This window comes from Aquarana catesbeiana, linkage group LG08, assembly GCF_042186555.1.
Source record: "Aquarana catesbeiana isolate 2022-GZ linkage group LG08, ASM4218655v1, whole genome shotgun sequence".
Taxonomy (NCBI): Eukaryota; Metazoa; Chordata; class Amphibia; order Anura; family Ranidae; genus Aquarana; species Aquarana catesbeiana.
In genome coordinates this window covers 24972858-24998938 of record NC_133331.1, presented here as the reverse complement: position 1 = coordinate 24998938, position 26081 = coordinate 24972858, and the positions used below count along the sequence as shown (strand labels likewise).

The following is a 26081-nucleotide window of genomic DNA, read 5'->3' as shown; positions in this document are numbered from 1 at the left end:
TTGATCATCAAACACATAAAATGAAAATCCAAATGCAGCGCTAAATAAACAAAGTGATAACGTAAATATTAGTCTGTAAGAATTTTTGAAAAGTGGAGATGACGTAAAGCCTCCACCAAACTTCAGTGTGCACAAAGAAAGCACACCACACCCACATTTGGCAATCTGCTTACCAGAACACTGTGAAAAACATGCATGTAATCAAATGATGCCAGGGTTCAACAGTAACTCGGAATGATACTCCATCAAACAGCCAAAAGATGGGAAAAGCCAAATGGTCACATATCATCAGGACATCAAGGTGCACATGGGAAGGCGAATGGATTATACAGTACCCAGCAGGATATCCCAGTAAGAAAAGAGCAATAATAGTGAAGCCCGTATGGATAAAAAAATATACATTTATTATAGTCTACTTACAGGAATAACAGTAAATCATCACAGAAAGGAATTGGTCCGCGGTTCACAGCATGCATGCATCGGCCAGCCTGACATGTTTCATCCTATGTGGATATCATCAGAGGCGTGGCCAATGATGCAAGCACGCCCACATAAATAGTAAACATCCCAGGTCACACTGCCCTGTGATAGGACAGTGCGACACACAAAACAGCTGTTTTAAATTCCCTATTTATGTGGGCGTGCTTGCATCATTGGCCATGCCTCTGATGATATCCACATAGGATGAAACATGTCAGGCTGGCCGATGCAAGAACGATGCAATAAATGTATATTTTTTTATCCATACGGGCTTCACTATTATTGCTCTTTTCTTACAGGGATATCCTGCTGGGTACTGTATAATCCATTTGCCTTAACATGTGCACCGTGATGTCCTGATGATATGTGACCATTTGGCTTTTCCCATCTTTTGGCTGTTTATGATGGAGTGTCATTGCGAGTTACTGTTGAACCATGGCATCATTTGATTACATTGCATATTTTTCACATTGTTCTGGTAAGCAGATTGGCAACACGTGGGTGTGGTGTGCTTTCTTTGTGCACACTGAAGTTTGGTGGAGGCTTCATGTCATCGTTACTTTTCAAAAATTCTTATGGACTAATATTTACATTATCACTTTGTTTATTTAGCGCTGCATTTGGATTTTTAATAAGCAAGTTCTGCCTCTCAGATAGGTGCCCACTGACACCATTGGTCCCATTGATATGTAAGGGGTTCAATCCTCTTACCACAACTGTGGTTCCACAAATATAAGGAGCATTCTTCCAACTGACAATCACACTAATGTATCATGAGTTGTAGATATTATAATTTTTAGTAGGGGTTCCCAGAGTCCCAGAAGATATTTCGAGCTACTGCTCCGAGCACTACCTCTTCAGGCCCTGCCAGCCCTCCTGGCTGCAGCTGCCTCTCTCCACTGCCCGAGCCACCACAGTCCATTCCACTGGCTCTGCACCCATCTCAGACTGTGCAATGTCCCAGTCCTTCCCGACTGTGTGTCACTCACCAGCCCTCTTGACTGCGACCTGTTGTTCCTCCCTGGAGACTTGTCTGGCAGGGCTCTCCTGCTGTCCTCTCCTTGCTCATGTGCCTCCTGTCGAGGATCACCCCCACCCCCAAGACTAGGGAGTTCCCTCAAAGGCCCCCGACAGCCTAGCACTCCATCTCCAGCTTCCACCCGAACAAGTCCTCCCCAGCTGGGCTGACCCTGGGTATTTAAGGAGGCCTGCCCCCCTGCTAATCCAAGTTGGGGATCTGTCAGGACTCCTCAGAATACCCCAGGCAGCTTCACCTTTCCTGTCCTCCTTCCTTTCCAAAAGATGCTAGAATATTCTGGAAAGAAGTGGGAGGTCTTGGTGATGCTGCCTGTGAGTCACCAGCTCTGCTTGATTAACTTAACCCTAACCCAGAAGAAAAACACACAGGCTTGGTTGTCAGTCAAGCCTGGTAAATTACCTATCCTGTACAAAATGCCTATAAATGCCTATTTTTATAATTTAACCGCTTGTCGACCAGCCGCCGCAGTTTTACTGGATGGCTGGGTGAAATGACATTACTGTACGCCGCTACGCCTTTGGCCACTAGGCAATGCAACCGCGATTGCTCGTAACAGAGCGAGAATTGGGATCTGTGTGTGTAAACACACAGATCCCGGTTCTCTCAGGGGAGAGGAGACAGATTGTGTGTTTATACTATGTATGAACACCAATCTCTCTCTCCTTCTAGACAGTCCCATCCCCCCTACAGTTAGAAACACACCTAGGGAACACAGTTAACCCCTTCATCGCCCCCTAGTGATAACCCCTTCCCTGACAGTGACATTTATACAGTAATCAGTGCATTTTTATAGCACTGATCGATGTATAATTGTCAATGGTTTCAAAAATGTGACAAAAGTGTCCGATGTGTCCACCATAATGTCGCAGTCCCGATAAAAATCGCAGATCTCCGCCATTACTAGTAAAAAAAAAATATAATAATAAAAATGCCATAAATCAATCCCCAGTTTTGTAGACGCTATAACTTTTGCGCAAACCAGTCAATATATGCTTATTGCAATTTTTTTTTACCAAAAATATGTAGAAGTATACATATCGGCCGAAACTGAGGAAAAAAAAATGTTTTTGATAAAAATTGTGGGATATTTATTACAGCAAAAAGTAAAAGATATTGTGGGTTATTTACTAAAGGCAAATCCACTTTGCACCACAAGTGCAAACTACAAGTGCAAAGTGCACCCAAAATTGCACTGAAAGTCGCTGTAGATCCGAGGGGGACCTGCAAGGAAAGTAAAAAAACAGCATTTTAGCTTGAACATGATTGGATAATAAAATCAGCAGAGCTTCCCCTCATTTCAGATCTACTCCTTATGCCCTGTACACACGATCGGACATTGATCGGACATTCTGACAACAAAATCCATCAGATTTTTTCAGACGGATTTTTGGCCAAACTTGTCTTGCATACATACAGTTGCACATGCTCTGCTAGTCAGCTCCAAGGCATACGAGAGAGGAGGATGCAGTCAGCGGCTGGGGAACAATTACCCCCCACCTCACTTCTTATGCTTTCTAGGAGGGACTTTTTACACTGGTTTAATGTCTGGCAACTATTGCTGTCCTACTCCATCTGGACAGAGTTTATACAACTAGTGCCTGGACTTTTTTAATTTTCATAATATTTTATTTTTCATCTTTTGCTGTTTTTGTTCATCTGAACCTATTTTTGTGTGTTTTAAAAAATCCCTGACATGTGGGTACATAAGTTTTAAATAAAGTTTCATACTTTATTACACCATGGAAGCTCATTTTTCTCAATTTATGAGGGGAAGCAACATTTTTACGGAGTAAGAAGCACAGGAGACATCCAATACAAAATATAGCGGCAAAGCGACCCATTTTTCAGCATAATCGCATCACCCCAATGTGAGGCGTGGGGAGCTGATCATATTACAAGCATCTACCGGAGGAAGCAACAAGGGAAACAACCCAGCATATTACATCACAGGCGTAATACCCCTGTCGGGGTTCTGGGAGCTGGTGAGTAGGCAACCAAGAGGGGGAGCACGAGAGTCACCAGACAATTGTTGCAGCACCAAAGTCACCATTGGGAATCTCATTTAGCCAATACATTGCCAACACATGGGACTGTTATAATATGCCTGAAATATAATTGCTGTAATTTCTGTGCCAATATTTCCAGTTGTGTATATATGCAAGCTTTAGCCCTTACTTGATTATACATATGGCATTTAATTAGGGTGGCATAACCTATATGTACTGTATGGTATTAACACTAGTATTATGCTATATTCAGGTTGTATTCCAATGCTTGATATGGTCATAGATCTAATACAGGAATCACTTTACAGCATACGGTATATGGTCCAATAAATGCAGAGGGAATATAGCCTCTGGCTTCACTACCAGATGCTGTAGGACCACATTATCTTGTGCGACACTTGAGCGTTTGTCATATATCCGCAGCATAAATCCAGCTGCATACATCTATCAGCTGAAGTGTCATTCTTAACATAAGGGGAAACTCTTCCTATACGTTCAATATCTTATAGATTTACAACCACGAATAAGGAGCCGCTAAATTTTAGGCTGTCCCAGTTCAAAACTTAGAGGTAGCGCCATCATACCCATTCTTTATATTTCATTACGTTTTGCAAAGCACCCTATTAGGGACTTTGTGTGAGGGAGGCAGCAACCTTTGGCTTCTGATCCCACAGACATGTCCTAAGCGCAGTTTCTTTTTTGATTATTATACAGTTGCACAAAGTTGTCGGAAAATCCAATCATTCTGAATGCAGTGATGTAAAACACGTATGTCGGGAATATAAACAGGGCAGTAGCCAATAACTTTCGTCTCCTAATTTATTCTGAGCATGCGTGGCACTTTGTGCGTCGGATTTGTGTTCACACGATCGGAATTTAAACAATTGGATTTTGTTGTTGGAAAATTTTATATCCTGCTCTCAAACGTTGTGTGTTGGAAATTCCGACGGAAAAAGTCCGATGGAGCCCACACACGTTCGGAATTTCCAACAACACAATCCGATCGCACTTTTTCCATTGGAAAATCAGACCGTGTGTTCAGGGCATAAGATTTACAGCGACTGCACTTCCAAGTGCACTTTGAGTGCAATTTCAAGTGCACTTTGCACTTGTAGTTTGCACTTGTAGTGCAAAGTGGATTTGCCTTTCGAAAATAACCCCTCATTGTGTTTTTTTCAATTGTCGCTCTCCTTTTGTTTATAGCGCAAAAAAAAATAAAAACCGCAGAGGCGATCAAATACCACCAAAAGAAAGCTCTATTTGTGGGAAAAAAAGGACGTCAATTTTGTTTGGGTACAGCTTTTCACGACCGCGCAATTGTCAGTTAAAGCGACGCAGTGCCGAATCGCAAAAAAATGGCCTGGTCATTGAGCAGCCAAATCTTCCGGGGCTGAAGCGGTTAATCCCTAAATATGCCCCCCAAAATTAGTAAATTATATTGTTCTTAATAATTTAGCATTAAAATGCATAAAAAAATTATAAATTGCCATGAGAAAAGCCATAAAAAATTGTGAAGGATATTTGCAGTTTCTGTGAAATTGCAGGGGTTTCCACCAACAATTATTAGTCAGATTCTAAGGAAAAATCCGTGAACCACTGAGGCCGTGAACTCTGAATCACGACTTTCTCTGGGTCGAACAAATTTTTTACTAAAACGTGAAATGCTTGACCATCCCTGTAAGCTTTACAGAGGTCTTCAGAACTGTGGGTAGATGTTTGCCTGTTACAAACGCAATATCTAAAGTCATTATTTGCAGATCCTCTCCATCCTGTTACTCATCTGCTGACCAGTTACTGCCTAAGGCATGTTTGTTCTTTTGAGGTCAGTGGCCTTGCTGTGAAGCCCATGTCCTGCAGTGTAGGAGGGGGGTGTGTGGAGGCAGCAAACAAATACAAAGGCAACCGCATAGTTTTCAGGCAGTCTAACGAAGTGCTGCAGCCCTGCACAATGGTGTCCTGGGTGCTGTGTGCGGGTCTAGTCCTTCTTCACATCTCCTGCTCTGTGGAAGCCAAACTGTAAGTAACTTCATTTTGCTTTAGTAAATGTGTGATTGCTGAGTTGAACATTCCTTGGTGATGTTTAATAGGTTATCAGTTGTTGAGCTCTTAAAGCTGTTACACATTTTTAAATACACAATATTACAAAAAGTATTGCGACGCCCGCCTTTACATGCACATGAACTTTAATGGCATCCCAGTCTTGGTCCGTAGGGTTCAATATTGAGTTGGCCCACCCTTTGCAGCTATAACAGCTTCAACTCTTCTGGGAAGGCTGTCCACAAGGTTTAGGAGTGTGTCTATGGGAAATGTTTGACCATTCTTCAACATTTTCCATGATTTCCCATGATGCTCACACAGTCTGCAGTGTAGCTGAGCATTATGGGAAACGTAGTTCCAAAACATCTGGGGGTGCCAAGGTTCACCATCACTGGTCTATGGGAAGGTTTGACCATTCTTCTAGAAGCACATTTGTGAGGTCAGGCACTGATGTTGGAGGGTTGCCACCTCATCCCTTTAATCCAGGACACATATGAATTACACAGGTTCTGAGGCTGATTTAATGCAGATAAGGCACCAAGTGAGTTTAATTACCACCTTTATCAGCCACTGAACCTGTGTAATTAATGTGTGTCCTGGATTAAAGGGATGATGTGGCAACCCTTGGATGAGAGATCTGTCTCCGCTCTAATTCATCCCAAAGATGTTCTATTGGGTTGAGGTCAGGACTCTGTGCAGGACAGTCAAGTTCCTCCACCCCAAACGTGCTCATCCATGTCTTTATGGACCTTGTTTTGTGCACTGGTCCAAATCATTTGGTGGAGGGGGGATTATGGTGTGGGGTTGTTTTTCAGGGGTTGGGCTTGGTCCCTTAGTTCAAGTGAAGGGAACCCTTAAGGTGTCAGCATACCAAGACATTTTGGACAATTTCATGCTCCCAACTTTGTGGGAACAGTTTGAGGATGGTTCCTTCCTGTTCCAACATGACTTCGCACCAGTGCACAAAGCAAGGTCCATAAAGACATGGATGAGCGAGTTTGGGGTGGAGGAACTTGACTGGCCTGCACAGAGTCCTCACCTCAACCCGATAGAACACCTTTGGGATAAACTAGAGTGGAGACTAGGAGCCAGGCTTTCTCATCCAACATCAGTGCCTGACCTCACAAATGCATCAAAAATGGTCAAACAATCCCATAGACACACTCATAAACCTTGTGGACAGACTTCCCAGAAGAGCTGAAGCTGATATAGCTGAAAAGGATGGGCCAACTCAATATTGAACCCTACGGACTAATGCCCTGTACACACGGTCGGACATTGATCAGACATTCCGACAACAAAATCCATGGATTTTTTCCAACGGATGTTGGCTCAAACTTGTCTTGCATACACACGGTTACACAAAGTTGTCGGAAAATCCGATCGTTCTGAACGTGGTGACGTAAAACACGTACGTCGGGACTATAAACGGGGCAGTAGCCAATAGCTTTCATTTCTTAATTTATTCTGAGCATGCGTGGCACTTTGTGTGTTGGATTTGTGTACACACGATCGGAATTTCCGACAACGGATTTTGTTGTCAGAAAATTTTATAGCCTGCTCTCAAACTTTGTGTGTCGGAAATTCCTATGGAAAATGTGTGATGGAGCCTACACACGGTGGGAATTTCCGACAACAAGGTCCTATCATACATTTTCCATCGGAAAATCCTATTGTGTGTACAGGGCATTAGACTGGGATGTCATTAAAGTTCATGTGCGTGTACGTGTGATATGTTTTGACTGTTTTAGGTTGTTTTGCTTGTATCTAGAAGAGTGGATGTTAACTAGAATATAGCTTGATCCCTTGTGTATAAGACCCCTTTTACACTGGGGCCGCGGCCACGATAGCGCTTAAGCGCCGCTCATTTTAGCGTTGCGTTAGCACTGTTTAAGCTGCGCTTTTCGGTTGCTAGCGGGGCACTTTTAACAGCAAAGAATGGGTTAAAAGCTCCCGTGTTGCACCGCTTCGGAAGCGCTTTTCAGGCGAGCAGGGCATTTTTGGCCTGCTCGCCTTGAAGATTCTGCTTGCAGGACTTTTCTGAACGCCCCGCAAATGCACCGCCCCACTGTGAGAAGTCACACTGGAATGAATGGGAGGCAGGTTTCAGGCGCTTAGGAGATGCTATTTCCAGTGCTAAAGCACTTGAAAACCGCCCCAGTTTTAAAGGGGTCTGAGAGTACTCACTGGTTAAGGGTGTATGTATCTGAATTAGAGTTTACGGGCCTGTTCACATCTCTGTCATGGGGTGACATCCATTAAAATGAGCATCTTACCGCATTTTACCACGACACATAAATTGTGGTGCAGAGCCATTCAGTATGCATGACCCCCCCGATTGCTATTATAGTAGCATGCAATGCACTCACATTGTGGAACACTGAATGACTATTAGTCTACATTTCCACTATTGCAACCCCAAAGTCATGTGACTTTGATGCGACTTTGAGTGCAGCTTTGACCCAACTTTACACTCTCTGGATCAAAAGTTGCATCAAAATAGTGCAGGCGCCTTTTTAAAGTCACACAGATTAGAACGGGTGCCATTGAAACCAATGGGTTGTGACTTGTCATGCGACTTTTATGTGTCCAAAGTTGCATGACAAGTCACACTAGTGGAAACATAGACTAAGTGAAGCCAAAAAACACCTGGGTTGTGTTCAAGCAGAATTCGGCGAACATGAGTAAATTTCGGATGCCAAATCAAAACTCCATTGAAGTCAATGAAAGCTAAATGTTACAAATCAGTTCTGGGCATTTGATAGGCTAATAGGCAAGGGATTGTAAAACAAATGGCATGGTGGACGGAGCGCTGCCCTAGCGGACATATACCAAAGCCAAAAAAAAAAAACGTCTTCAATATCGTTTGGCGGGGAGCACCGATTTTAGTACTGCTAAAATACTAAAAGTAAAACATTAAAAATGCAAAATTCTATTAAATCACGTGCCATGGGGGTGCCCTGTGTCATGTCCCTGCCTGTAAAGTGGCACATCTGTATGATATATACATCCTACTACAGCAAATCTGACATTTAGCCCCCCATTCAAGCTGAATGCGACTTTGAAATCATGCTACTTTACTTGAAGGTCAGTGTGATTTCACGTGTGACTTGCCTGACATCTGTGTGACTTCATTCATTGGAACTGTCAAATCGCATGACAAGTCCGTGCGGTATGAATAGGGGGGCTTACAAAGAAATTGTGTATTTAAATTGTTGGAAAAATGACAGTATCTGGCAGCTCTGGGGGGACCTCATTCATCTATACCGGACCTTTACCCTAGACGAGAGTAGACATCTGCAATTTGTTTCGGTACGAATTTGTTTTTTAACTAATTTCGACAAATCCATTCATTCGGAAATATCAGAATTAACGAAAACCCATTGAACAAATTTTTCCGAATATTCATAAATTCAAATATTCGGAAATTCATAAATTCGTAAATTCGTAAATTTGAAATTTGAAAATCCGAAAATTCTAAAATCTGAAATAATAACTAATTAATAACAACTTAACTATTACTAACTATTAAGTTATAGGTATTGGAATTTTCTTTTCAAATTTGGCTGTTAGTGAACGAAACAAATACAAATTTATCCGAAGTTATGAATTATCTGAAATAACGAATGCCGCATCTAAAAGAATGGAACAAATTAATAATAATATATAACAATAATAATAATAATCTATTTTATTATTATTAATATTATTTATTATTAATTGGTTCTATTACATTTGTTTCGATGCGGCATTCGTTATTTTGGATAATTCGTAACTGCGGATAAATTCGTATTCGTTATGTTCACTAACAGCCAAATTTGAAAGGAAATTCCAATACCTATAATTTAATAGTTACCGTATATACTCGAGTATAAGTCGAATTTTTCAGCACATTTTTTTGTGCTGAAAGTGCCCCCCTCGACTTATACTCGAGTCAAGCACTTTTCTGCAGCAAAAAATTTCATTTTCCGAACCGATTTTGGGGCCCCGTATCTCAGGGCCACTTGGTGCTAGGAACCCCAAATTTGGTGTGCAAACCCAGTAGTTCCTAGCACTAAGTGGCACTAAGTGGCCCCGAGATACGGGGCCCCAAAATCGGTTCGGAAAATGTCATTCTCTGCTGCAGAAAAGTGCTTGACATTTTCTGAACCAACTTTGGGGCCCCATATCTCAGGGCCACTTGGTGCTAGGAACCCCAAATTTGGTGTGCAAACCCAGTGGAACTGGTACCATAACATATCCAAAGCTGGGGTTCTTAGCACCAAGTGTCCCTGAGATACGGGGCCCCAAAACCGGTTTGGAAAATGTGATTTTCTGCTGCAGAAAAGTGCTTGACATTTTCTGAACTGATTTTGGGGTCCTGTATCTCGGGGCCACTTGGAGCTAGTAATCCCAGCTTTGGAAATTTTATGGTGCTAGTTCCACTGGGTTTGCACACCAAATTTGGGGTTCTTAGCACTAAGTGGCCCCAAGATACAGGGCCCCAAATTCGGTCAACTGTGTCCATCTTCAGCAATGTCATTTTGGGACCCTTTGGGTTCAGAGACCCCAAATTTTGGCTGCAGCTAGGGGGCATCTAGGAACCCTTAACTACCGAGTTTGAAGTTCAGGGGACCTATGGCTGCAAATGGGCACAGTGAGGCATGCACATGGGCACAGTGATGCTGCAAATGGGCATTGTTGACCCTCTTTTCCACTTACAGTAGCTGTGCATTTCTCACCCTCGTCTTATACTCGGGTCAATAAGTTTTTCCCATTTTTTTTGTGGTAAATTAGGGCCTCGACTTATACTCGGAACGACTTATACTCGAGTATATACGGTAGTTATTATTTTCATTAGTTAGTTTTTCTTTCAAATTTTTTCAGATTTTATTTTTATTTTTGGATTGTTGAATTTTCGAATTTTCAAATTTACAAATTTTCAAATTTACGAATTGCGATCATAACGAATGAAACGGAAAAAAAAATGGATGAAGCGAAAACAAACAAATTTTTAGGCAGTGCACATGTCTAGATGAGAGCCTGTTATAAATGTTAAGAGGGGACACCACCAAAAAAAAAAAAAAAAAAAAAAAAAGCTCAGTGAGGATTCCCCCATAATTTATATCAGGCCCTTTACACGCTCAGTCATTTAATTCAAATAAAACCTCAAAACCCCATGATGTACATCCATTATTAACCACTTACCGACCAGCCGCCGCAGTTTTGTAACGTCGCTTCGCCCTGTGGCCCCCGGAGCCGATGTGAGTGCCTGACGGTCGCAATCACCGCCGGACTCCCGTGAACGCTGGTGACAAATGGATAACCGGGATAAACACACAGTTTCCGGTTCTCTGAGGGGAGAAAAGACTGATCGTGTATTCATACAGAGTATGAACAGTGATCTATCATCTCCCCTACACAGTCCCCTCCCCCCTTCAGTAGGAACACAGAGAGGGAACACAATTAACCCCTTGATCCTCCCCTAGTGGTTAACCCCTTCCCTGCTAGTAACATTTTTACAGTAATCGGTGCATTTTTATAGCACTGATCGCTGTATAAATGCCAATGGTTCCAAAAATGTGTAAAAAGTGTATGATGTGTCCACCGCAATGTCGCAGTCCTGATAAAAATTGCAGATCACCGCCATTACTAGTAAAAAAAATAATTAATAATAAAAATGCCATAAAACTATGCCCTATTTTGTAGATGCTCTAACTTTTGCGCAAACCAATCAATATACGCTTATTGGGATTTTTTTTTTACCAAAAATATGTAGAAGAATACATATCGGCTAATATGAGGAAATTTTTTTTTTTTTGATAAAAAATGTGGGGTATTTATTATAGCAAAAAGTAAAAGATATTGGGGGTTATTTACTAAAGGCAAATCCACTTTGCACTACAAATGCAAACTACATGTGCAAAGTGCACTTGAAATTTCACTGGATGTGCACTTGGAGGTGCAGTCACTGTAGATCCGAGGGGAACATGCAAGGAAAATTTAAAAAAACAGCATTTTAGCTTGCACGTGATTGGATTGGATAATAAAATCAGCAGAGCTTCCCCTCATTTCAGATCTATTTTTTTTTTTACCAAAAGTATGTAGAAGGATACATATCGGCCTAAACTGATAAAGAAATTTGTTTTTGTTTTGTTTTTTTTGGGCATATTTATTATAGCAAAAAGTAAAAAATATATATTTTTTATTGTTTTTAGTGCAAAAAATAAAAACCGCAGAGGTGATCAAATACCACCAAAAAAAGCTCTATTTGTGGGGAAAAAAACCCATCAATTTTGTTTGGGTACAGCGTCACACAACCACGCAATTGGCAATTAAAGCGACGCAGTGCTGTATCGCAAAAAATGGCCTGGTCATTAAAGGGTTAAATCCTTTTGGGGCTGAAGTGGTCAAAGGACATGTCTGTGATTGTTTTAATACTGTTTGTGTTTATTTTACTAGTTACATTTTTTTGTGACAATATGGGGGTGGGGGTATATGGGAACCCCCTTATTGTTAAAGGAGACATCCAGATTTCGATAAGACCCTGCCCATAGACCCCCAGAACTGCAAGGCCAGGGTTGTGGGAAAGAGGCCTTCATCCTTATCAAGGCTCTTGTCCTTATCACCTCCTCCCTGGCAAGGTGGCTCTTCATGTTGAGGGTATGTGGCTTGGTAAGATTCAAGAGGGAGGAAGCACACATCCGCCCCCCTTTCCTGACTGGCTAGCCTGCATGGATAAGGGTCTGGTATAGATTTTTTTTGAGAGATCACACACTTTTTTTTTCTTGATTTTTTTGCATGGGGTTCCTCCATAAAGCCATACCAGACATGAGTGGTCAATTCTAAAACCTTGGGGGAACCTCAGGTCATTTTATTTGTGTTTTTTATTTTCTTTGTTTGGTGTCCACCTTAACATTCATATAAGGCCTGCATAGAGACCAATCAGCTTCCAGATTTTTTAGCCAAAAGGTTAATTGAACAAGCCGAAGTTAGAAGTTGATTGGCTACCATGCACAGCTGCACCAGATTCTGAGTGCTCCAGTTTTAGTAAATCACCCCTATTGCTTTCTTGAGTTTGTCCAGGTACAGTATATAACTTTTATCTGTAGGTATTATGTATCTGTGTTTTTGTAAAGATCTAATGTTCTCCCATTAAATATATTGAAAATGTGAAATATTTCCATGGGCTGTACTTAATTTTTTGCACAACTGAAGTTTCGGCTTGAATTACAGTTCGAGGTAAAATATGTTTACTCTAAAAAATACCACCCAGAAAGGTACTCCAGAATCCAAAAATTAAAAAAAAAAACCACCCCCCCCCCCCTATTTTTGGGGTAAAGATGGAGTAACCACTGTAAATTGGGGTATAATAAAGCATCTGACCCTTGAGTGTCAAGTTAATGATTATAATCTGTTACTTATTACTCAACAGTGTCAATATTTGCTGTAGTGTGATGAAGATAAGGAAAAAAGTGCACTATTGGGAACTTAGAGATAAACAAAACAGGCAGAAATTCTCCTGTATGACATAGTTACAGTTCAGTAATAGTATATAAAAATAAAATTGCGCTAATTATTCACATGCAAATGAAATTAAAAAACCAAAAGTCCATAAATCAGTCCACCAATGACTACAATAGTGAATCTTGAATATTGTTGTTAGACTCCACCATCCACCACCTTGTGCAACAGTGCTGCCACCAACAGCTGAATTAACTGCTTACCAGGTCCAGTAGATCCCTCATTACAAGGGATCACTCTGCACCTTTGGCTTAAAACCCAGCCTGGGCCTTTCTCCTGGTTACACGGCTCCCCTATGCCCATGGCATCACTTAATAGGATGGATAAGTGGTACACCAAAAAGACAAAAGGCTCCACATGGTGTAAAATCCTTTCAACGTTTATTGAGATAAAAAGTATTGCACTTAAAGCAATGATAAAACAACAGCGCCTTAAGTTTGGTGTGCCGGCCGGCGCTCAACCAAAAAAACCCGTCACAAGGGTAATGGGGACGTTAGCGCGTTGCTTCGCCCTATGTGTTTCATCACAGACTATGTCGTCCAGGGGCCTACGCGTTTCGGCAGTTCATGCAAAATTATCCAGAGACAAACACGAACAATTTTGTTGCACGTTAAAAAACAAATGATTTTCATTTAATAAGTACAGTATTTGTCCGTAAAAAAATTGAGTAACAAAGCGCATGCTTGGAAATGAAAGAACACATAAAATTTCATACTATCTTGTCTTTGATGACCATTTCGCTTTAGCTATGCCGGACCAGCGAGATGTCACACCCTCGATAGAGAGGGAGATTCTGCAGTACTTCAGGCCAGTGAGTCAGCCACTTCATTATACAGAACTCCCAACAATTTTTTTTTTTTTTTAAAGGCCAAGTCCACCTTTTTTTAATATGTTTCATGTTAAACTCCTATTTAGGATATGACATGAAACATGGTCACATTCTCCAGCTCCCCACCCTCAAACCACCCCTACCTACTTACCTGAATTACAGTATGCCTCTTCCCGCATCGTTCTGTTATATTCAGCATGACTGTCCGTGGCTTCACCCACACAGTCATGTTGTCTGTCTGCGTCCACATTGGTGGTTGTGCATTGAGAAGGTACTTCAAGACACTGCATTCTGGATCAAGCAATGCCACACATTATGCCTACATACAGTCAAAACACATGTTTTTCTATGCTTTGCCAAAAAGAAAAAATCTGACTTGGCCTGATGCCACGTACACACGACCGGACATTACGGCATACTTGGCTCAGCGGACCAGAGTCCGTCGGACAATTCGATCGTGTGTGGGCTCCAGGGAACTTTTTCCCCCCAAAAGTTCGACGGACCTAGAAATTAAACATGTTTCAAATCTTTTTGACGGACTCGAGTCCTGTTGAAAAGTCCACTCGTCTGTATGCTAGTCCGACGGACAAAAAACAAGGCTAGGGCAGCTATTGGCTACTGGCTATGAACTTCCTTGTTTTAGTCCGGTCGTACGTCATCACGTATGAATGCGTCGGACTTTGGTTGATTGTGTGTAGGCAAGTCCGTTCATTTGGAAAGTCCGTCGAAAAGTCCGCCGTACCAAGTATGCCGTAAAGTCCAGTCGTGTGTGAAGAGTAATAAAATAATAGATGGATTATAATCTGATTTTCATTAAAAATAAGGAAATTGCCCATACAACCAGATGATCCATGATGACTATACCAAAAGAAACCATAGCTAAGGGGGGTTCTATCCTATCAAACCAAATAGTTGTTTGTTGAATAATTCAAGCTAGTATCTGCATGATTTTGGGAAGCTACACAAACACATTTGCAAACAGGGAATGCTATCAAGAAAAAACATGCTATAGAATTCTTTGTAAATCTACCTTTGTGGTTTCTAATATTCAATCTTCTCTCCTCAGGCACTATGCGGTCATCTTCCCCTCTGCGATTCGCTCTCAGCATTCTGAAACCATATGTATACACCTGGAGGGGGCAGAGGGAGAAAGCAGAGCACAGATCTCCTTAGATCTGGAAGGAAAGAACACCACCCTTGTAGAGAAGACCTTTAAGCAGGACTCCATCTTCAACTGTGTTGCAATCCAGGTAACAAAAGTCCACATAATATGCTTAAACAGTAACACATAATTATTTTTTACCAAAAAAATAAAATAAAACACATACACTATATTATCAAAAGTATTGGGGCGCTTGCCTTTACACGCACATGAACTTTAATGACATCCCAGTCTTAGTCCATAGGATTCAATATTGAGTTGATCCACCCTCTGCAGCTAAAACAGCTTAAACTCTTCTGGGAAGGATGTCCACAAGGTTTAGGAGTGAGTCTATGGGAATGTTTGACCATTCTCCCAGAAGCGCAATTGTGAGGTCAGGCTTTGATGTTGGACCTCACAGTCATTGCATTAAGTGCGTAAAGCCTACACTTATAGCAATGGTTTTATTCAACATTGGTCAAAGCTGCAAAGCAGCATGTTGGTGGGGACAAGGGCCTCATCCCCACAACCCTTGCCCGGTGGTTGTGGGGGTATGTGGGTGGGGGGGCTTATCGGAATCTGGAAACTCCCTTTAACAAGGGGACCCCCAGATCCCGCCCCCCATGTGAATTGGTAATGGGGTAATACCCCTACCATTTCACAAAAAAAGTGTCAAAAATGGTAAAAAAGACAAGAGATAGCTTGGCACAAGTTGTTTATTAAAAACAAAATGAATAAAAATGGGCAGCGATGTAAAATCACGTCCGATGGACCAAAATAGAAAAAAAAAATCCGCCACTGTTCCACCACAATGAGAAGCTCCCGCCGACTGATGCTTCTTCAGGGTGACAGTTCTTATATAGCTGAGGGCAGAGCCACCCGGTGACGTAAACGGGTGACCCCACCCCCTCTGATGCCACTGGGAAGCCACAGGGAAGCCCCTGTGGCATCAGAGGGGGGCGGGGTCACCCCTTGATATTCATGCCAGACCCAAAGGGCCTAGTAATGGATTGGGGGAAACCCATGCCCTTTTTTTCAATGAGATTTATCTATATTGCCGAGACCTGACAATTCATTACAGCCGCGATCAGTTTTAAATGACAATTTTTCCTTTAGAAATGTAATTTTGCTGTGGCACTGTTCTAAACACGGGAAAAATGCGCCACTTTACAGGCATACTATAGACACCACCCCGGCACGATATTTAAAGGAATATTTCATTTTATTGTTTCCCTTTAAGCATTAAAAAAATCACTGCTCCCGAAAAAACGTCCGTTTAAAAAAATTTTTTTTTGCTTTGATACATGTCCCCTGGGGCAGGACCCGGGTCCCAAAACTTTTTATGACAATAACTTGCATATAAGCCTTTAAAATGAGCAATTTTTCATGTTCGTGTCCCATAGACTTTAACGATGTTTGTGTGTTCTGCCGAATTTTTTGCCTGTTCAGTATCTTCTGGTGCGAACCGAACCGGAGGGTGTTTGGCTCATCCCTAGCTGGCAAGCGCCGCTCACTAGTACAGCAGCGCGCATGAGGAGGAGAGGGAGGGGGGAAAGAAGAGCCCGCGGCTGGTCTTTCTCCACACAGAGACAGCTGCTCCTATCTCCAGCTGCTTCACTCTCCTCCTCTGACAGGAGGAGGGAGGGGGGATGGGCTTGGGCAGGAAACAGAGAGAGCCCTCTTCCCATTGCTAACAGCAGCGGTGCAGCACAGTCTTTCCTCCTCTAATCCACTCCTGTCAGTTGCCGGTGGAGAGAGCCACCTCTGGACACAGACAAGGAGAGGAGGAGGGAGGGGAGCACTCTGGCGCTTCGGCGCCCCCACCTCTGCGGCTGAACCCTGCGCACCCACCCAGGATCGGCCCTGCATTTTAGAGCTATAAAGTATTTTGGGAAGGGATAGAATGTGAATAGAAAAGTGGTCTCCGCCCATTATCAACTTGCAAGTTGGATCTTTACCTTTCTGTGTATCTCGGGCTTTGCCTAAATGCATCTTGCACATTTACTGCGGCAGGGCGGCCCGGCTGTGCGAAACAACCTACCTGTAAGTTGCTGCTTCTTCTGTGTCTGGGGTGCCCACCCAATGGCGACCCACTCCCACTGTGATTGGACACAGCATGAGCCAATCAGCTGTCCAGCGGACCCAATGTTCATTGGCACTCAGCGATCTCTCCCTAGAGAGGCAGAGCGGCAGTCTGCCTATGTAAACAAATCAGATCGCTGTTCTGACAGGGGAGACGATGGAGACCTTGTGTTTCCTAGTATTATATTTGTCCGCTGTAATGTCGCAGTCCCACTAAAAATCGATGATTACCGCCATTACTAATAAAAATAAAAATAAAAATGCCATAAATATGTCCCATAGTTTGTAGACGCAATAACCTTTGCACAAACCAACCAATATTCGCTTATTGGGATTTTTTTTTTAATAAAAAATATGTAGCAGAATAGATATTGGTCTAAATTGATGAGGAAGTTAGATTCTTTACATTCAAAATTGTCTTTTTTTGTTTATAGCGCAACAAATAAAAACTGCAGAGCTGATCAAATACCACCAAAAGAAAGCTCTATTTGTGGGAAAAAAAGTTCATCCATTTTATTTGGGTACAGCGTGGCATGACTGCGCAATTACCAGTTAAAGTAGCGCAGTGCCAAATTGCAAAAAATGCTCTGGTCAGGAAGGGGGTGAAACCTTAAAAAGTCTTACATTTCTTTGATCTCTTTGATTCTGTGCTGCTACATAGAAATAGAGGGAACATTTTTTTCTAGGTATTGGGTAGTATTATCACTCAGACTACAATTACTATATGTACGATAACTGATATTTGGTACATTTGTCCTGGAAGTCAAAAGTAGCAAGAAGTCTAGTTCATCCAGTATTTTCTTTTTGGTAACTTCCTGCATTATGGTTGTGATTTTGTTCAGAAATTTCTTTTTTTTTTTTTGCCACTTCAGTTACCTTGATCCAGAGACATCTTTCAGATTGATGGTCATATTTGTCTCTTGCCTAGTCACATCATTGTGGCCTTTCAAACTTTTCTCTTAGTTTATTCATTCAGTATGTGAGTAATTGCAGTTAGACAAAAGTGAATCATAGAAAAAAAAAAGGGAAAAAAAAAAAAAGGAAAAACACCCACTGAATACGTCCCGGCCAACCGGCCACACAATCTTTTACTGTTTAAGTACGTGGCTATATTTTATTGCTTATTTAATCTGGTGATTCCCCCCCCCCCCCACCTCCCATTGACCCACCCTAGTTATTCCGATGCACACCTTATATCTAGCTATTATTTTTCTCTTTCTCTCTTCCCTCCCCCGCTCCCTCCTGGCTACAGATCTCCAGGCTGTAATACAACATCTCTGCCCTGGTAAAAAGACAATTGCCCTCAACGCTAAAGTAAGACTGGTAAGGGGCATGGCATTGCTTGGACCCATGGGTTCCATAGTTTCACAAACGTGTTATGATTACCCAACCTTCTTTTTGGTAACTTCCTGCATTATGGTTGTGATTTTGTTCAGAAATTTCTGATATTCTTACATGACAAGAAAATGCAATGCAGCTCCCTACTTGTATGTTCACATAACCATCAAAGTTGCATATTCTCCTGTATGCCGGTAGTTTTGCCTAGAGCTAAGTGAATGTGGCAAATCACATGCAAGTAAAATAAAAAACAAATTTTTTTTTACTTACTTACTTTATTTTTTTACTTTATAAAAATAATAAACATGTTATACTTACCTTCTCTGTTGCAGTGGATTTGCACAGAGCAGCCCGGATCCTCCTCTTCTCGGGTCCCTCTTCTGTGATCCTGGCCCCTCCCTCATGTTGAGGGCCCCCAAACCAAGCACCTTGCTATGGGGGCACCTGAGCCGAGACACAACTCTGTGTATACATTCAGACACGGTGCCCCTGACCCGGCCCCGCCCCCTCTCTCCCCTTATTGGCTAGCTGACTTTGATTGACAGCAGCGGGAGCCAATGGTGCTGCTGCTGTGTTTCAGCCAATCAGGAGGGAGAACCTCAGATGGCTGAGACACTCATGGACATTGCTGGATAGAGAAGGGGCTCAGGTATGTATTAGGGGGGCTGCTGCACCCAGAAGGCTTTTTATCTTAATGCATAGAATGCATTAAGATAAAACATCCTTTTGACTTTACAACCACATTATGTAAATCAACCCTATGGACACTTGAATGTCTGTGCTGACTTTTACATTGTAGTATGTTTTATGCTTTCTTGCTTAGGTTCCCACGCCTGAACAGATGGAAGTGGTTGGCACGTTGAGCATCTCCATAGAAAATGCAGGGCAATCTATAGTGAAGAGCAGTAAAGTTCTGGTAAAGAAGACAAGATCCAGCCTTCTGATTCAGTCAGACAAAGCTGTGTACAAGCCGGGACAAACTGGTAACTGTTTAGTCAATAAGGGGGTCTGCCGGCAAGTTATAAACTCATATTTGAAAAGCAATTCTAGGCAATAAGTAAAATCAACCAGAAAAAGTGCCATGTAGGAAATACTGGGAGTGACCTAGTCATAAAATACTTACATTATTATTGGAATGTACAACTCCTCTAATCCAAAAAAATAAATTTTCCTGCATCAACTTGGTTCATCCAAAGAGAGACATTTAATGGACTTCAGAACAGATGACAGAGGTACAGACAGGATAGATGGACAGGGTACAGGATACTCAGAATATCCATGCAACCATCAGACACCTTGAGAGAGCCCAATTTCTCCTGCCATAATTTAGCCAAAAGAACGGTCTCTAATACAGTTTACTATCAGAAAGCAAACCTGGAGGGATTCAGATTGGATGACAAAACACTTTTGATCGTAACATGAAAAGACTTCACTTACAGTATAGTTACTGGAAAAAGCAATTAAAGTCTAAGTAGGCTAATCTGCATTTTAAAACCCCCTGTAGATAATCTCCTTTGAAATGTCTAATTAGATAGAAAGGTTAGAAATAAAGGAAAAATCTTGCGAGCCACAAAAATCCAATGCCCTATGAAGAACCACCTTAAATTAAAATACCCAGCTGCGAACGCAGATCACGTATTCATGGTCATGCACTAAACATAAATGAAAAATTGCGCTGCGCTTAGGTGTGCGTCCTATGTGTATGTATACCACAGTGATACCATATACTATAAAATTAATATATAAAAAAAGTTATCTATCATTCCTCTTAACCGCTTGCTATCCGCGCTATAGCCGAATGACGGCTACAGCGCGGACCTGCATTCCCGGGAGGCCGTCATATGATGGCCTCCCCTGTGCACGTGCCCTGCGCGCGCCCTGCAGGGCGCGCGTGGAGCGCGCTGTGATCACCGAGTCACTGAGACTCGGGTGATCACCGATCCAAGTAAGGGGCCGGTCCCAGCCCCTTACCATGTGATCAGCTGTCAGCCAAAGACAGCTGATCACATGATCAAAACAAAAGCTCTGTGATCGTTTTTTTTTTTCTCCTAGCGCTGACAGTGCGAGGAGAAAAAAAAGCCGATCACCGGCTCAGCAGCAAGGGACATCGGTCCCGAAGAGGAGGAGACAATAATGCCTCAATTGTGCCTCAATTGTGCCACCAGTACCCCCTCCCAGTGCCACCTTACATTGCAACATCACAGTGCCCACAGTGCCCACCAGTGCCACGTATCAATGCCCATAAGTGCCACCTATCAATGCCTACAGGTGCCACCTATCAATGCCCACCATTGCCACCTAACAATGCCCACCAGTGGTGCCAATCAGTGCCACCTAGCAGTGTACAAGATCAGTGCCCATTATTGTCACCAATCAGTGCCCATCACTGCCACCTATCAGTGCCCATTGGTGCCGCCTCATCAGCGTACATCAATGAAGGAGAAAAATTACCCTTTTAAAAAATTTTATAACAAAATATAAAAAAATAAATAAATTTTTTTTTAAAAATTCGGTTTTTAAATTTTTTTAACAAAAAATAAAAATCACAGAGGTGATCAAATACCACCAAAAGAAAGCTCTATTTGTGGGGAAAAAATGATAAAAATTTCATTTGGGTACAGTGTTGTATGACCGCGCAATTGTCATTCAAAGTGCGTCAGCGCTGAAAGCTGAAAATTGGTCTGGATAGGAGGGGGGTTTAAGTGTCCGGTAAGCAAGTGGTTAAAGTGCAATGTGCTAATAATTTAGGTTATCTCAACCTATAATAAACTCTGCATACATAAATAAATAAACCAATTCATCAGAAAAGTGCAATAACACCTATTCATCAATAACCCTGCATGAGATCAACAAATGAAAAATAGAAAAAACATGCGCTCTTAGCAATACTCTATACAAAGTGTCACATGCAAAACTCAAATACATCCATATGAGTGACACTTTATGCACAAAACTTCCTTTGGAACTTTTTTCTGAACACTGTTATATGAAGCTTTGTTGGAGGATTTTTTCACTAATAAGGATTACGTTGTTTATTTAAATATCACCTGTCACTCATATGGATGTATTTGAGTTTTGCATGTGACACTTTGTATAGTGTATTGCTAAGAGCGCATGTTTTTTCTATTTTTCATTTGTTGATCTCATGCAGGGTTATTGATGAATAGGTGTTATTGCACTTTTCTGATGAATTGGTTTATTTATTTATGTATGCAGAGTTTATTATAGGTTGAGATAACCTAAATTATTAGCACATTGCACTTTAAGAGGAATGATAGATAACTTTTTTATATATATTCATTTTATAGTATATGGTATCACTGTGGTATACATACACATAGGACGCACACCTAAACGCAGTGCAATTTTTCATTTAAAGATAGAAAGATTATTCCCCAAATACCAAGGTAAGGTATCTGAATGAACATAGTTAGTCCTTTTGATGTGTAAAATTAACTTCACTGAACTCACATTGCACTAGGATCTTAATCCATCAACTCAAGTCACTTATGAATTATATAGATATGTGTATTTTGTGCACTTCATGATGCATTGGACTTTCGTTTCATCGTTTGTGTTGTGCACTGTATTGATTTCACGTGATTAATGTAAATAATCACGGTTAATATTTGCACTTTTGCACTTTAATATACAGTTTTGGTACATGCATGTCTGTATCAACTAATTTTAATTTTATAGCGCTGCACTTTTTATCATATATACCCATGTGCAGAATGACGGCTTTTTTTTTTAACCGGCAAATGTCCCCCCGACATTCTGCCCGTGTGTACAAGGCTTAACTGTTGAACTTCTGTTATAAGATTATCAGTTACCTGGGGAGTGCATTGTTTTTATTGAATTGACCAACTTGTAGATGTGCATCATGAATAGGAGTAATGAAGCACAAAGCACTGCAAAGTGAGAAGCAAAGTCTGCATATATAATATGCAAATATGGCTGTACATGTATAATTACAAATTATACATAGAATTGCATTATTTAAAGATCTAAGATACAAAATAGAACTTTTTTAATACATTAATAAAAAACCTCTAAGATTAGAATGGAAGCATAAAAACAACATATTAAATTTGTCTTTTGCAGTAAAGTTCAGAATTCTATCTATAAATGAAGATCTTCAACCCAAAGACATTGTGGTAAGTATGTAAGGTTTGTTTTTGAATTCTTCCAAGAAAAAGTACTAGCTGACAGTTTAAAGTGAACCTGTATTTAGAAGGAACCAGGTAGAATAAAAGCAGCAGCACCAGGAAACTGACAGTGAAAGCAGTCATCACCTGCTCAGTGCCTCTGGACTTTCAGTTTCAATATTTTCATAAACATAGACCCAATTTCCTGCAGCACTGAGACACATTATGCCGGGAAAGATTTGATCAAACTTTCAACAATAAGTGATACCCTGCCCTAAGGCAGCTTCATAGCAGGACCTCTCCTACCCACATCCACCACGTCTATCCATGAATCCAGCCCCTTTCCGGATGCATGAATTTCAACGGCGGGGTGTTTTTTTTAAGCACCTGAATAGAGCCATAGGCTCTAATATGCTTCAAAATAGGGTGGGCTCGGGGTGCAGAGCATTGCGCTACAAGCCCACCCTGGTATGTTACAATAGCAAATGAATATTCACTCTCGCCACACTGATTCTCCTCCCAGACAATCAGGAACCTGCCTGCAACCTGCCTGCTGCTCGTAGGAGCCCGCAACCTAGATGGGGTAAGTGCCGGTGGGGGGAGGGTGCCGCAGACCAACTAACCAGCCACCATTGCTTTATAGTATTGCCAAGCTTCTGTTTGTTTGCAGACACGGCATTCCTCAATATTTTTGGGTGTCTTAAGACCAAATGGGAGGCATGTTCATTATATTGTGAGGTGTGCTTCAACTTTGAGGTGTGCTTATACTTGACTTTCTGCAAAGTCCATATTGATATAGGACATCTTGTGGCTCCCAGGGTGCAGCTAATGCACATTGAACAGTCTCTACAGTCAACACAACTTGGATAGTGTTTGATGTTTAGCTCAATAATAACATGCAATGCCAAGCTGTGGTTTCCAAAGCGAGCAAAGTCCTTTCTTGTATTAAGAGAGGTATGGACTCCAGAGAGAGAGATATCATTTTGCCCCCTGTACAAATCATTAGTAAGACCTCATCTGGAATATGCAGTTCAGTTTTGGGCACCAGTTCTCAAAAAGGATAAAGTGCAGAGAAGGGCAACCAAACTGATAAGAGGCATGGAGGAGCTCAGCTATGAGGAAAGATTAGAGGAACTGAATATATTCCCTCTTGAGAAGAGGATATTAAAGGGGGATATGATCAACATTAGGGATGAGCCGAACACCCCCCTGTTCGGTTCGCACCAGAACATGCGAACAGGAAAAAAGTTTGTTCGAACGCGCGAACACCATTAAAGTCTATGGGACACGAACATGAATAATCAAAAGTGCTAATTGTAAAGGCTTATATGCAAGTTATTGTCATAAAAAGTGTTTGGGGACCTGGGTCCTGCCCTAGGGGACATGGATCAATGCAAAAAAAGTTTTAAAAACGGCCGTTTTTTCAGGAGCAGTGATTTTAATAATGCTTAAAGTCAAACAATAAAAGTGTAATATTCCTTTAAATTTCGTAGCTGGGGGGTGTCTATAGTATGCCTGTAAAAGAGCGCATGTTTCCTGTGTTTAGAACTGTCTGACAGCAAAATGACATTTCGAAGGAAAAAACCCATTTAAAACTACTCGCGGCTATTGCATTGCCGACAATACACATAGAAGTTCATTGATAAAAACAGCATGGGAATTCCCCACAGGGGAACCCCCAAACCAAAATTAAAAAAAAAAAAATGATGTGGGGGTCCCCCTAAATTCCATACCAGGCCCTTAAGGTCTGGTATGGATATTAAGGGGAACCCCAGCCAAAATTTAAAAAAAAATGACGTGGGGTTCCCCCTAAATTCCATACCAGACCCTTCAGGTCTGGTATGGATTTTAAGGGGAACCCCGCGCCAAAAAAAAAAAAAAAAACGGCGTGGGGTCCCCCCAAAAATCCATACCAGACCCTTATCCGAGCACGCAACCTGGCAGGCCGCAGGAAAAGAGAGGGGGACGAGAGTGCGCCCCCCCTCCTGAACCGTACCAGGCCATGCCCTCAACAATGGGAGGTTACTTTGGGGTAGCCCCCAAAACACCTGGTCCCCATGTTGATGAGGACAAGGGCCTCATCCCCACAACCCTGGCCGGTGGTTGTGGGGGTCTGCGGGCAGGGGGTTTATCGGAATCTGGAAGCCCCCTTTAACAAGAGGACCCCCAGATTACGCCCCCCCATGTGAAATGGTAAGGGGGTACTTACCCCTACCATTTCACTAAAAAACTGTCAAAAATGTTAAAAAATGACAAGACACAGTTTTTGACAATTCCTTTATTTAAATGCTTCTTCTTTCTTCTATCTTCCTTCATCTTCTTCTTCTGGTTCTTCTGGCTCTTCTGGTTTTTTCTCCAGTGTTCTCGTCCAGCATCTCCTCTGCGGCGTCTTCTATCTTCTTCTCCTCGGGCTGCTCCGCACCCATGGCATGGGGGTTGGCTCCCGCTCTTCTCTTCGTTTTCTTCTCTTCTTCCTTCTTCTCTTCTTCTCTTCTTCATTTTCTTCTCCGGGCCGCTCCGCATCCATGCTGGCATGGAGGGAGGCTCCCGCTGTGTGACGGCGTCTCCTCGTCTGACGGTTCTTAAATAACGGGGGCGGGGCCACCCGGTCACCCCGCCCCCCTCTGACACACGGTGACTTGACGGGACTTGACGGGACTTCTCTGTGACGTCACGGGGAAAGCTTTCTTCATTTTCTTCAAAAGCAAAATTTGAAAGGAAATTCCAATACTGTAATTTAATAGTTAGTTATTATTAATTAGCTAGTTAGTTATTCTTTTGGATCTTCTTTCTTATTTTCGGATTTTCCAATTTACGAATTTACAAATTTTTGAATTTATGAATTTAGAAATTTTCAAATTTATGCATTTACAAATTTACAAATTGCAATCATAACGCAAGACCCCCAAAAATGAAAAAAAAAGAAATAAAAACGAATGAAACGAAAAAGAACACATTTTTCGGCAGTGCACACGTCTACACTGAAAGAACAAAGCACGGGTTTGCTTTGAATTTAGTCCAACGTTACTTTTAGAGACAAAGGAGAAAAATTGAAACTACTGGCAGACACAAAGCTCTATTTTTTTTATCCAAGCTTCACATAACCTTTATCCAAGGTCACACATTTTAGATATTAGATCTAATTAGAACATTTTTGGGTGAACATTGTGTGAATCTTCAGTAAAAAGGATAAATGAACCCATAATATTATTACTCCCATTAAAATGTAAAAAAATAAATAAAAACAGTTTGTAGTTATTTAAATAATGAAAACCATAATAATAAAATAATATTGCAACCGTAATGAAATCAGTTACCGAGAGGCACGTGATAATACAACCAAGGCACTTAATTTAATTCATTATACTCACAACTCCAAGACAAAAGGACTCCTTCTTTCCACTGACGCCAAAAAGGCCTTCGATAGAGTGTCTTGGGAATACATGATGTCTACCTGCTCTCGTATTGGTAGAATATG

At 41.7% G+C, this 26081-nt stretch overlaps 1 protein-coding gene across 1 annotated transcript in view; it reads left to right on the top strand.

The window, feature by feature from the left end:
• The first annotated feature begins 5385 nt into the window (after positions 1-5385).
• LOC141105639 (alpha-2-macroglobulin-like) overlaps positions 5386-26081 on the top strand; it is a 205295-nt gene continuing 184599 nt past the window's right edge. Inside the window, exons 1-4 of the mRNA XM_073595610.1 lie at positions 5386-5541; positions 14961-15144; positions 19279-19438; positions 22560-22612. Coding sequence (XP_073451711.1) covers positions 5474-5541; positions 14961-15144; positions 19279-19438; positions 22560-22612 — 465 coding nt within the window. The 5' untranslated portion in view covers positions 5386-5473. The remainder of the gene's footprint in view (positions 5542-14960; positions 15145-19278; positions 19439-22559; positions 22613-26081) is intronic.